The sequence below is a fragment of the Eublepharis macularius genome, chromosome 5 (assembly GCF_028583425.1).
Source record: "Eublepharis macularius isolate TG4126 chromosome 5, MPM_Emac_v1.0, whole genome shotgun sequence".
NCBI lineage: Eukaryota > Metazoa > Chordata > Lepidosauria > Squamata > Eublepharidae > Eublepharis > Eublepharis macularius.
This window is the reverse complement of record NC_072794.1, coordinates 49,256,787-49,271,450: the sequence shown is the minus strand read 5'-3', so window position 1 is coordinate 49,271,450 and position 14,664 is coordinate 49,256,787. Positions and strand designations below refer to the sequence as shown.

The following is a 14,664-nucleotide window of genomic DNA, read 5'->3' as shown; positions in this document are numbered from 1 at the left end:
TCAGTCATTATATATCCTTTTGCTGCAATGTTCACAGAACATATTCTATCTAATTTAACACAAGTCTCTTCATTTCACTTCTCTGCTTTTAAACACAACTCTTTTGGGAGGCGGTTATTTCCAGTTATGTAATAAACAAGGTAAACTTTATGCAGTATAAGCAAAACATTCAATGCATGCTTGGAAATTAAAAGAATATATTGGGTACCCTTTCATTGTCTTAGAGAGCAACCGGGCACAAGAATTAGTGATACAGGGTTTCTGGAGAAATTAGAATTGGAGTTTTTTCCTCAGAAAATTATCCAATTATTAAATAGAGCATGATTTTGATTTACTTATTTTGATTTGTATTTAGTACTCAAATTTTAAAAACACCCCACGTTAATTTCATGATCCACAATAGTAACAAATACTTGAACAGTGAAACAAACTACAAATCAAGTGTGGCTTAAATTCAATGCTTTATATGGGTATTATTTATACTGGAGTAACATTTGTAAACATTTAAAGGCAATACAGCAAGTACTTCCCTTACACTGATAAATTTAGGAAAAAAAGAAGCTACTGAAAATACTGACATGCTAATTCTACGCACACTCAAGGAACAGTGCGCAATACGCTGTGGATGTGATTGTCCACTTATCTATTTCAGCAGAATTTAACTCTTATCCATGGATGTCACTGGGGCAGCTCATCACTTGAATTACTTGCTAGCTCCATATGAGTTTGGCGATTCCAATATCTCTCCCACCACTCGAGAACAGACATAAATAAGGGTATTAGTTTTGTTTCTGATTTGATCTGCATAGCCAATTAAAACTTATAGCTTAATTTTTATTTAGATTATTATATTTGTGGTTTTATCCCCCCACTCCAGGTTTACAAATCAATTAAAACATACATGCGCTCACTCACACACAATTCTTAGAATAATCAGCTTAAAAACATTAATTCCAGCTATGAATCTGCCAATACTATATTGGCAATGGTATCCAGTCACTGTAGTTAAATTCATGAAACAACAAATCTATCGACATGAAAACTTTCCATGAAAAATAAAGTACAGGGAATTCTCTGACTACAGTGATTGAAGAAACACCATCCTACATTACTTCATCTCATCACCACCCACGTGTCAGCTGTAGGCCAGTTGTGCATATTACATAATCAAAAGGAGAATAATAATAACTGCTTCTAGACAGATTAGTGCCCTATTCAGAGCAGTGAACAAAATCAGTGTTATTATTATCCCCACAATACAGCTGGGGAGCTGGGGCTGAGAGGAGTGGCTTACCCAAGGCCACCTCCTGAGCTGAAGGCAGTAGAGGGATTGGAAAAAGCAAAGTATTGATCTGTAGGCTAACCACTTAACTACTATGCTACTACAGAAGCTCTACTAAAGCCAAAAGTAAATGGATGCTTCCTTAATCAATTAATTCCTGCCACAGAACCACTTACAGTACTGTGGATAAATTAAGAAAATTCTAGTGTGAAGAATTAAGAATCCCCACAGTGTCTCCACAGAATGGTTGACTTTTTACCTTGATATTCACAAGCCTAGACCCCTAATCCAGCAGGTCTCACATAGCTCTAACACTCCATGCAAACGAAGATTTCTCCACATGTACAATGAAAACATATCAGGCAAGGAACTTTTGCTAGCTTTGATGACAAAGGGAAAGTTCCTGTTGGAAGTTTTCCATTTGTATCAGAACTTCATGGAACGTTGGAGTACAGAATACCCATAACACTACAAAATGCTAAAACATGGTATCTGAGGTCTGGTTCACACAAAAAGGAAAATGAGGTGGAAGAACATCAGGCTGCATGAGAGGGTGGTAGATTCCAACTAATACAGAGGATACCTGCCAAATGCGATCCTCCACCTGCAGTTGGAAGTGATAAAGCCCATTCTACCTCTTCAGGTCTCTGCCACCTCACTCTCCTACATGTATGAATCAGGCTTTAGGTAAGCATTAACTAACAAGATAAACATTACTGTCATGACCTGTCACAGCAGATTGACCACATTCTAGCCCATTTCAAGCAGTTTCAGAGAATTGTCTCAGATTTACAGGATTAGTGACTCTCTCTACTGATAGGAACAATTAAAGATATTCAAGTGTTTCATTCCATAATGAGGAACATCTATGCATTTCAAAATTACATGTAATATAGAACGCCTCCAATGCAAGCATCTAACCTAGAGTAAAAGCACTTTCTACCTCTACTTGGTCAAAATCCTTCTTGAAAGAAAAAAATAAGACACCAAGATCAAGAATCAATCAAATTATAAATACATTTTTATTAATATGATAATTTTCTGTAAAATACTCCAATGTTGAAACACTCATGTGTGATCAAGCTGTTGCTGCATACTGTTGACATTTAAACGTAAGACCTTGAGCAAAGAGGATAAATACTCAAACCTCCTCAGCTAATTTGCCAATCTGCTCATGTTTTCGTTCCAGGAAACTAAACCTCCGTATTTTGCTATAATGGCGCTCAATAGCTAGGTATAATTTAAGGTCATATGACTCTTCTAAGTTAGAAACCATATTTAATATGTTTACATTGTATATTCTGCTTAAATACCACATAAATGCACTCACTCATTTCAGAAAGGTGGCGGGGCTAAGCTGAGACTTGTAACTTGCTCAATGACTGATCATGAAGGGGAATTCAGATATGGATGGACCAACTGAAGCTGATTCCAGACAAGGATGAAATAATGTTCAGCAGCATGCATGATTTGTGAATGAAAAGGACTTCCCTCCGTGAAGAGATGCAGCTTCCTGAGACTTCTCATGCTCTGTTCTCACATCACCTTCGCAGCATGGGAGCTTCTTGTCCCACACAATTACCTGTAACATGAGAAGCCCAAGGCCATCTAGGAGGGAGTCACACTGGGGCTCTGCCTGATGACACCCCCACAGTTTCCAGAAAGCATGCCTCTGGTATCAGAAGAAGCCATGCTCTAGAGCTTTGTCTGAACTGTTGATGGAAATGGGACTGTACAACTTTGTCGTGCAAGTATGGATTCAAAGGCTGTGTTTTATGTCACATTAACTGATGGAAGAAATTTTTCCCCTGACTGGGGAAAAATGTGTCTGCTTTTCCTTTGTGCAATTCAAGATTTGAGAGAAGACACTGAACAAACTGAAGTCTGCTTGCATGCATGTGAAAACAGACTTTCATAATTATACCCAGGGTGCAAGGGACTATTTAGCATTTAGTAGATCACACAATTCTTCCCTTCATTTTCATTTTGAAAAAATATTGAACAGTTACAATATGGGTTTCATGATTTTGTTGGTCCCTCCTCCCAAAAAGAGATGTGTGGATTCAGCTAGCTTTCAATCATGAAACACAGAACTAGGCCTAACAAGTTTTACTGCTGTTGAGAAATTACACAGTATGAGTAAGAAGTGGTGGCTCCAGTGCCCATGGTGCTCTACATAAGAACTTCTCTCACAGTGCTTGTTCTAGGGCATGGGGGTGTGATGGCGACATGCAACACAGATATAGTGAGGGCCCAGCAACATAGCCAGAAAGCTAATTCCTCCAACATCTTTTAGTTTCTCATAATCTTTTATTTTTTCTGCTTTCATTTTATTTTTCTTGCCAACCCCTTCACCTAAGCAGGAGTTATTAACACCAGAGGTTAAAATCCAGTTGAGAATTCAGAAATTGGAGCCCAAATGCAACGTCAGCATAAACTGATACCTCCTTGTCTCCTCCCTGTGCTTTTACTGGGGAGGTGATCTATGTGCTCAGCCGAACAAGACAATCGTGAATTTTGTTTGACCATAAAATGCAAACTGCAGGTTTGTGCAGCCTCAATTTACCATGTGGAAAGGACAGAGAAGGTGTAATACTTCAACCTCTACTGGGTTTCATTGCTTGAAACCTACCTCCTTCCTATGTTTAACATTCTAAAGAAGAAACTACATTGAAATGTAATTAGTAAAGTGGAGAGGGACTGTCTTAAAGAATGAAATTCAGTAAAACAATATTGCCAACACTTGTTTATAGTGAAAATGAGATTTCTTCATTCATCCCCTTCAAGACCCTTCCCCACTTGATATGGTAAGCAGTCTTAAAATTATCCTATTCAATAATTTTGTATGGTAATCCTATGCAGGAGATCTGAAGAGGGTCAAAAAGCTGATGATGACTTCTCAAGCTAGAGACTTGAGCAGTTTAAAAAGTTGTGAAACAAATTCTTGCCTAGTTATTGGCAAGTGGGAGTGGAATGTAGTAAGTCTATTTGCAAAACTTCCAAATAGAACAATTTCAAGATTGTTTACCACTATTAAGTTTGATATAATGGGGAAGGGGCTTGGATTGATTTTTGGTGAATATCTCACTGCCACCATCAGAACAGATTAGCGAGATATTGCTAGATTTCTAATTTTCAGTATTAGGAGGATATGTAATGTGTATTGCTCATCTTTAACTTAGTGCAATGCATTCCACAGTATATGTGTATGTAAAGAGGAATATGATGGTATCTATGAGGGATACTGGAAAGAGGATGCTGAAGTTGTGTGATGCTGATCGTTACTAAGAATCAATATCAGGTGATTCATTACCACAAATCCTGTAAAGGATTACAATGGAGATTGAAAAGTCAAACAAGTTCCTTTCCTAGCTGAGTAACATCATTATTTCTGCTAGTCTTTTTCTAAAAGTGAAAAACTTACATTACCACTTATTCTTAAACCAGGGGAAAAGATAAAAACACACTCATTGTGTTGTGATAATATAGATTAAAGCACATTATACTAATCAATACTAAGCTAATACATAGTAATGGCTTGTATTCTAGGTGAACTTTTAAACTTTTCATGAACTGTCTGTGAGTTTTTTAGAGTGTTAGGTAACTAAAACAGGTGCGCTTTAATCTTTTGACAGCTAATTAAAAATAGTGGACTACATCTAGATTAATGTTTCTTTATCAGAGGCTGGACCAATAGTGATCTAGTATCTTAACTCTTCCTGTCATTTCTCAGAGATTTACGGCTTTGTTTTGCAAGTTAGCTATAACATCATTTTTGGCTAATTAGATGGTTATATAACAGAAATTATGAATAGTCAATGAAGCATTAAACCAATCATAGTTCGCTTATGCTATTACGTGAAAAGATCTTAGATATTTGCATACGATAACCTATAAAACATACTAATCTAGATAATGAGTTAGAGTTCTGATTGGAAGAGATCTCATGAAGATTAGGTGAGATTCTTATCTCTGCAATGTAGGCTATGAAAATGCATTTCATAAGAACTTTGATTATTTTTAAACTTAAGAGTTAGTTAGGATATGTTAGCAAATTTAATTCTGATTGCTTTCTGTGTTCTATTTTTGTAGGACTTAAATTAATAATCATATATTTTTAACTACTTGCTTCATTAAAAAAATAGAGTGTATTTTCAATAAAAGATATAAACTCTAACAGGTGTCTGAGTACTTTGATTTGAAGTGGCAAAGCAATAAAGAACCTTTTACAAATAAATGTACTGATAAACAAACGGTTCAAAGAACAATTTTGCTTGACAGGTCTTGAACTAATTGCTGAACACTATCCAAAAGAAAAGATAAATCTTTCCTTTGGAGTAGTAGAAGCTTAGTTCAGACACAGGCAAGAGAGCCTGTTACAATTGGATTAACTAAATTCTGAAACATGGTATGCACATTCATCCCAATATCTACATATTCGAGATACCACATCACAAACGCAGACACAAATGCTGATCAAGCAAGTTATACTTAATACCTCACAAGATTTTTCCAGCAAGTCACAGTAAGATTAAAGTATTTTCCAACCTATTAATTCATTCTTCTGATGCTATGTGAAAAACCAGATACAATCACAATCAGAACTGCAATCTTGCTCACTCCATCCTGCAGGAAATCAACACACTAGCAACCATACATACAAGTTCAATTTAGAGACTTCTGCTAATTGGAAAAGCCACTGTATAATCTGGTCTTTATGTAACATACTTGCTCAACCCTATAGACAGAGAAAAACATGTTTGGTGCAGTAAAATCTGTTAATATAGGAGTTATACTTACTCTTCAAGAAAGTGCTGCTGGGGTCCAATGATAGAACCAGGACGGCACATTCTTATCCAGGCAATGACTTCAGAATGTGAGAATCTATAGTGTTTCATTATATAACAGGCTATCAGTGTTCCTGTTCTTCCTAGCCCAGCTATAATGAAAAGAAACAAAAACTGATCTTAGGTTTCGAACTACACACTTAAGAGTATCAAAGAATACTGTTAAACATGTTACATTTCGTGGACTTCTCTATCTTTCTTGTTCTTCAAGGTGCTATTGAACTTGAATCTTGCTCTTCTACTGCAGACCAACACAGCTACCTACCTGAAACTGAATCTATTTTGCTGCATCTCTTTATGGATATTTTAAATGCAATTGATTGTAATATTTTACAGAAGAATATTAACTATAATCTATATTAAGCATCACAAGTCCATCAAGGTACAAGCATTGTGCTAGACCATACACTGCCTTGCTAATGCCCATCTTAACCTCCAGTGCCCTAACTATTTCTGCCTTGGACAGTGTAAAACATAAAACTCCCTATTCTGCTTAACCAAGTTGCAGTAGTTTGATACACAAACCCAACAGACAGTGCACGTAAAAGGCGGGGGCTACATGTTATGTGCAACACAGAGATGCCTCCAAAACCAGCATCCTGTATCAAGATGTTCTTCTCTCCTATGCTAAGTGCAGATCACTTACAACGTACTGTAAAATCATGCTGTGTATCCAGCACCCCCCAACACGTATTACTGACTGCCAGTAACGGAGGGACAGGAAACCTGATGCCATAATACAGGCTGACTGATCCTACATGTCTTCAGTGACATCTCTGTCACACTCCATGCTGTTCTATGACTTATTGGTGTACTTCCAATGAAAAAGAGCCTACGATAGATAATATTCCTCATCTCTGTCAACACAGCACACTTCCCCAATAACACAATCTTATCCAAATTGTGTTTTTATGATTAAAGTAGAGGCATGATTGTAAGTGTTGCACTGGAACAAGTTTAAGTGAAACCAATGTGATGACCTTCAGCTAAGAGAAAATCTTCCAGTTTTTTCACCAGCTGAGTACTTTGAGAAACTGCAGCAATGATTTTGTTAATTTTCATCCTGGTTAAACAGTGCAACCCCTTGCACCGTCTGCTTTTATTCAAGAGGAACATAAAGGTTTATCCACCAGTTCTATCTCTTTAGAAGTAGCACAGGAAAACTGCTAGATGGCCTACTTTCTAGATGGGCAATAGGAAAGGAAGTTAACATACTGTGGGAAGACCTTTGCACTTTGCTTTCAGCAGTCTAAAAAAAGAAACACCATGGAGAGAAAGGTGGGAAGGATAGTGCTACATTTAAACTAGTCTAAGCAGAGAAGCTGGTCTGAATGAATGCTTTGATCATAGAAATAGAATAAGATTTACATTGTTATTATGGAAAGTGAGGGACATACCACACATTATTGCTGCTCCAGAAACATGAAAACAGCAAGATAAAGAGACCAACATATTTACTGTTACATCAGCTTTTGTGGGCCAGGGCCACGGTTTTGGATTGGGTTACCCCCCTCCCTTCCCCAAAAGAACAGGCTTGCTGCTGGAGTTCCTAAGAGATCTTAGCCTTCCGATGGTTGATTTGGTCTTCTATGATTACATTCAGGCTGGATTACTGTAATACTCTCTGTGGACAGCCTCAGAAGAATGCAAGCTTCAATTCCTTAAATGCAACAGTAAGATTACTTGCTAGTATGAATCACAGAGGGCATATATTGTTGATATAGCCGTATAATGATTGTCAACTTGTTTTGGGGCACAATTCAAAGTTCTGGATCTTATCCAGAGACTCTGAACAGTGTGGGATCAGGGTATTTAATAACTCTTTTATTTTATAATTTTCCCCCCCAACATTAACAAAGTCTTTTAACACCAAACGGGGATCAGGGTATTTAAAAGACCATTCATTGCCTTTCATAAAGTCCTACCTATCAGCTTCAATCTAACAAATGAGGCCTTGGTCGTTTTCACACATTCTGGCATAGTGCTAAACAAACGCAACGAGGACGTCTTCTTGGAGCGATTTCTGACATCATCGTACCACGATCGTGTTTTCGTGGCACAATGACGTCAGAAATTGTGCCAGGAAGATGCACTCATTGTGTTTGTTTAGCGCTATGCTGGGACATTTGGAAATGACCCTTGTTCTATATTACCATACAACCTGAAGAGAGAGAGAAGCATCAAGGACAGGGTCTTTTCTACTGTGGCACTCAAAATGGGCCTCTGCCCTCATCAGTTTATGTAATGCTCAGCAATGCATGATAAGCTTTAGAGGACAGATAAAAAATGTTTCTGGTCTTCCCAGAATTTTAAATGTTTTTTTCAACCCACCATCACATGAAAAAGAACTTATTGTTTATTCTTTGTTTTTTTAAATTGCTCTCTTTGGTTTTTCTGATTTTTCTGTACTTATCCTGATGACTGTAAACTGATTAGTGATTTTTATTCCGTTGACTTTCTTGTGATTTCTTTTGAGTTCTCCATGAAGTTTTAATTGTTGTATTTTAAACTGTTTAACTATTATATTTTAAAATTTGTATGAATACCCAAAGAGGGAATTTAGCTTTCTGTACTGAATGAGCCACTACTTATCAAAGAGAAAATATTTCCTCATGCATAAGAATCTCTGGCTTGCCAAACCTTTTAAAAGTCTTAATCTTGATGCAAGACTATTTTGCTGCAAACTATTAGCAAGTCCAACCTTCTGGATTACTTCTATGCAGAACTAATTTCTTTTAAAAAAATGTTTTTTAACTAAAAGTGAAGCAACAGCATCACTCAGTGGAATAAAAAGGGTCTGCATAAAATGTATCTGAAATACAAAATTTCAGTCTGAATACAGAATAGAAGTATTTCTATGTGAACAATTTTATCCAGAGATGTTCGGCTGCCCTTCTTTTTGGTTCACAAACTGCAACCAACACCAAGTTTTTTTTTTAAAAAGGTTGTTTTTCATATGTTCAACTGCAAATGCTTTGCCAAGTCTCACGCTGTTTTCCTCACTCCTCATCTCTGTGAACAGAAATCACCAAAATAAGAAGCAGTTTTAAATCTTGGGGTTGTATGTGTTTGTGACCGCAGGTGGGAAGCCTGTGTGGCTTGGGTCTCTAGTGTTCCAGCCTTTCCCTTTCTGCATCCCTGCCTGACTTCCAAAGCTACTGTTCATTCAACTTTGTATTCATTGGAGCTATATATTCTCATATTGTTGCCTGAGATAGCTGACAGTGCAATCTTATGCATATATACTCAAGAAATAAATCCTACTGAATTCAACAGAACTTATTCCCTGGTAAATGAATTTAGGATTGCAACCTAAATCCAGTAATTTCTGAGCATGCACCAGCACAATGAATTCTGCCAATTAAATAATGCCATGAATTGCATAGGTGCAAACGCAGCAAATGCACTCTAATGCAACAGATTTCAAACGATCCAAGTAAGCATGCATCGACAGTGGATTTGCAGTCAGTTGTCATGCTGAATGCTGCCACGATGCAGATACAAAGCTATTCAAACTACTGTTCATTTTGACTCATGAGCAAATCATTGAGGTGAGGTGCTCAACTCAATAGTAAGCAGGTGTTGCAAAAAAAGTAAGTTCAATTTTCGTGCATATTTCTTGTGAACACTGAACCTTTCCTCATTTCATCCAAGCCAATAGGTTTCATTTGATTAAGATCTGCAAGGTGACTTTTCTCTTTATTCTACTAGCACATGGTCCAGTTTTATCTACCTTTACAATGTACAGCTATGGCACCTTCTGCATTCTCACAGATGTTCAAGAATCGTCGCAATATATTATCGCTTGGTGTGCTTCCATCTATGAAGAACAGGTCGTAGTGCTCAAACCCACCATCTGTGAAACGTTTTGCTTCATAAATCTTTTTGTTGAGTCTTATGACTGTTGTTACATTGTGCTTTCTGAAATATGGGAAATAGGCTTCGGGTGCATGGAGAGGATAGCCTATAATAAGCAGAGGAAGAATATTTGACTGTTTAAATATAATCTCTATGCCCTGCCCAGTTGCACAAGTGCAATTTTAACAACATAATTTAAAATGATAAGTCACGAGGCCTAGCATGAGAATGCTACTATTGCAATAAAATTTCGGCATGTTATAAAAAGGATGCAAATGTTACTAAGAAAATTTGTTCAAGAACACAAAACTGTCTGATTTAGAAAGTTTCTAATAAATTGAAAATCAGGAGATAGTAGCAAAACATTTATCCTTAAGAAATAAATTATTAAGTAGTCTTTAATGAAAAACAAAAACAAAGCCAAACTAACATAGTGAGTTTAGAAATGTTTTTGTTTTCAAAATGACGGATTCATTTTGAAGAGAAGAGGGGGGGAAAAGACATTGACTATTTAATTTTAGTAATGGATGGTCTATAAAAACACAAGAATATATATTAGGAGGCCGTTCTTTTTGCTCAGCTGGCTGCAAGGACTCTGGCTCCTCTTCCTTCTCCTGTCATAAGCTCACTGGGTCTGATGCTGCTCCCTAGCCGGGGCGGGGGAGTTACAACTGGAACCTGTGTCTGGAAAGGTTGAAGAACGCTGTTCTATGGTTATCTCTTTCAGTAGTCGAAGTGTTTCACATAGATCCTCAGGAATTCTCACAACTCTAAGGCTGTATAACCTACATGTTAAAAATGAGCCTGAGCTAGCGGCTTCAAACTGATGTGTCATTCCAATGTCACCACCAACATTTTCTTTTTGGTTTATTTGCTTAACACAGAGTAATGAAAGGATACAGAAGATAAAATGTTATTCACATGATGCAGTTTAGGGTTAAAGCTTAATTCACACAGTGAGCAGTGCCCAAGCTTATATGTGAGCCAGGGACTTCTTGAGCCTGCTGACTGCCAATCTGATCCTAAATAAGTGTGAAACACGTACAGTCTGAAGTAAACTGTAGTGTCTTTGTGTTTAAGTAAAAGAATAAAATATAACCCCTAGTCCTCTTATAATAACTTCTTAACAATGAGTATTTCCAGGCAAAACACACAACACAAGCTTTTCAATTCTAAGTCAATTCAGGTTAAAAATAAGTAAGTACATTTCTGGTATAAAAATATTGTATATGAATATGGTGCTTGTCTAGACTGTTACATAATACATTATCGATCGAACTGTCATGGACTTGCCCAGAAATATAGGGGAATATCTGCTGGATTTGACCAAGAAGGTTATGGAGGATTCCTCTGCACACAGAAAAGTAACTAGCCTGGGCTCTCAGCTAACATGCCAAAAATGGGCTTTAGAGACCCAGAATAAAATAACCTTGGAGAGGGGCAAAAAACAAAGAAGTAACACAATTATATGGCCTTGTGATGATATGATTATAAGTCATCTAACCCATATTAATAGATATTATGTGTTGCAGTCCAGGTGCAGAATTATCGGAAAATGGCAAGAATGTCCAACTTCACAGAAATGAAGATGGGGTGAATTGGTGGAGGGCCATAAAATATTCTTATATATAAGAAACATGTAATCACTATTTTTAAAAGACCTTTTATGATAAAAAACAGCAACATGAAGCAACAATTTTCATATATTTTAAGAAGATGTTTTAGGTATAGATATAGCGTTTGAAGTTATAATAGAATTAGCCAGGAATGTGACCCCTTATCAAGTGGGACAGTTAGGAAATTGTTAGGAGATTATTCTAAAGACATATAAATATGAGGTTGAATTATCAAAAGCTTCTTATTAAAAGGGGCTCCTTGCTTGTGACCGGCATATCTTTGGGTAAGATATTTTTACGGACACATTTAATTGCTCTCCTTTAATTATCCGTGTAACTGTAATGGACAGTATAGTTTTCTGTTGATTTCATCAATATTAAAAAGTAACGGTTCTGCTTTAATAAAAAATTAGAATGGAAGCAGAGATTCTCTAATAGTATTGCTTGTATCATGTACCCATTACAAATCTAAGATGTTATTCACATGTACCTAATTAGACACTAAGGCTTCTTAAGTGCACGCCTATACCTGAATCAGGCCTGATCAGAGTCATCCAGAACAAAATGCTCAAAACAGTTCTAGGCTTTTTCCCATTACTTAATGAATTAGCTAGGTAAGATTTGAAGAAATAATCCTCCTGTGATATTTGCCCCATACATTCATAATTCTGGAAAATCAGATAGAATCCTGTGCATGCTAAGTACGTGGGCAAGCATGTGGAGATCTATGCAACTCAAGTCATAATCTAGGCATATGATGCAGACATAAAATTCTATAAAAAGACAAGACAAAAAACATACCATTTTCAATTTTGGTCTTTGGATGTGGTCCGCTAAATGCTAAAAACTTCCCCGGGACAATCCAGTTGAAGTCACCATTTTCTACCCGCTAGTAAAATAGAGGCAAAAATGCTTATAAATCTTTTACAATAGTTTCAGATTTCCAAGGTCAGAAAGTTTTAACCTGTTTTTCAATGCACATTTACTTAAAATATTTTTATACTGTCTTTCTACCAAAAGCTGCCTGAAGTGATTCACATTAAAAAAAAACACACACACACGTGCGCACATTTCAAACAATGCTAACATACAAACAAAAGTACAACCACAGATTTACTAAATTTAACATTTAAAAGAGCAACAATAAAAGAATCCCAGTCAGAACAAGACAGAAAAGAATAACTGACACACTAAAAATCCTGTTTTTGGCAAGGTTGGGAATAGGGGTGTGCACCCCCCAAAAGATTCAGGTTTCCTGCTTCGAGTTTACCCGAAGTGTGTGTGTGGGGGAATCTGGAATTACCAGAATCTGGTATTTAGCTTGCTTTGGTAAGCTCCGTAAAGATTCGGAGCATACTGAAGTGAGGGGGAGCAAACCCCCACCCACCCCCTGGGGCAAACCCACCCATCCCACTTACCTGGCCGGTAGGGAAACAGGAGGCCAATCAGCTGGCCAGTGGGGAAGACCAGAGCTGGCTCCTCCACCACCCGCGCTGCCTCCTCTACAACTGCAGCGGCCAGCTGGGCCACGGGGAAGGCTGGAGCCGGCTCCTCTGGGGCCCGCGCTGTCTCCTCCGCCACCACAATGGCTAGCTGGGTGGCGAGAAAGGCTGGAGCTGGCTCCTCCAGGGCCTGCGCCTCCTACTCCTCCGCTTTGAAGTGGCACGGAAAGGGGCATTTAAACCCCCTCCGGCTGGATCAGCTGTTTGGCAGGGATCTACCCAGCCAAGCAGCTGATCCCGTGGTTTAAATGCCCCTTTCCGTGCCACTGCAAAGCTGCATGGAAAGGGGCATTTAAACCCCTTGACTCGAACTTAGCTTTAGGGGTCGCCCGAATCATTGCAAATCGGGTCCGATTCGCAATGACTACCCAAATCCGAAACCCAAATCACACACCCCTAGTAGGGAATCAAACAGAGGGAAACAAGCCAGAAATCAATTAAAAGCCAATTGGAATAAAAGAAAAAATGGCCTGGTGCTATCCTGTCTCCCTACACACCATGGCATTAGATAAAAGGCTCTATAAGGATCACCTGCCTTACCTTCGAAGGCAGTGGGACATGAAGGAGCAGCTGTGTCTGGGCAGAACTACAGGGAAGTAGTCAGTTCTCTACATATCCATAGCCTAGATTTATAGATCAAAACCAGCATCTTAATTGGAACCAGGGTTGCTTCCACACAGATATGATTCTCTATGTATCTCTCACTGCAACGAAGCAGCCACATGGATGTTTTTCCAGCTGTTTTTCCACTGTCCTTTCCTCAGATCTCTATGGCTGCCATTTCTGCCCCTGCCACTGGAGAGCCTTTACAAACTTCTTCTAAAAAAATCAGTAATAACTATATTGTTACAGCATTATAACCATCTATTCCAATTGTGTACTGGTTCCTATCTTTAAATAAAAAAATAGGTCACTACTTCTTTTGGTCACAGAGTTACAAGAACAAAAGAACAGCCCATGCATCTCTCCTCATAACTCTGCAACCAAAAAGGCTGATGATTTAAAAAAACACACACACACCCCAAAATGGGGAATTAGTGCATTGTTGAAATAGAGAGTCATAATGCTATCATCATTAATTTTTAAGCCTGAAAAAGCCCTTTGATGGCAAACTGGAAATGGCTGCTGCAGCAACTAAAGTGAGAAAAATGGTGCTGATGTGGGCAAGACCTGAAAAACGTACACTTTCCCATCCACACTACATCCAAAGGTGCTTTGACTGTAATCTTTCCCAAAAATTCTCATCAAACCAGATTTTGGAAAGATCGCAGCAAAGTAAGGGAAAGCATGGAAACAGGCTGAATAAAGGATGGCTGTGGATGCTCCTGAAAACAACAGTGCAGGAAGGAAGCCAAGGAAAAGCAAACTATATTGGGAAAACAGCCCAGAATTTTAAAAAGGCTGCCAACGAAGCTCTTTCAACAGTCAAGCAATATGCTTCCTGTAGTTAAATCCAGCTATTAGTTTTGCTGCTGCATTCTGGACTAATGGAAGCTCTTGGACCACCTTCAGTAACAGTCTGGCTTGTAAAAAGGAGCTAAATTTACATAGTAGCTTAG

General features: G+C 38.0%; 1 protein-coding gene across 3 annotated transcripts in view; it reads right to left on the bottom strand.

Moving 5' to 3' along the window:
- The window catches only part of CDC14A (cell division cycle 14A), a 97,686-nt gene that overhangs the window by 24,496 nt on the left and 58,526 nt on the right, over positions 1–14,664 (bottom strand). For all 3 annotated transcript variants that reach the window (XM_054980530.1, XM_054980531.1, XM_054980532.1), the window contains exons 8-10: positions 12,405–12,492; positions 9,863–10,093; positions 6,083–6,221 (exon numbers count right to left, since the gene is read on the bottom strand). In XM_054980530.1, coding sequence (XP_054836505.1) covers positions 6,083–6,221; positions 9,863–10,093; positions 12,405–12,492 — 458 coding nt within the window. The remainder of the gene's footprint in view (positions 1–6,082; positions 6,222–9,862; positions 10,094–12,404; positions 12,493–14,664) is intronic.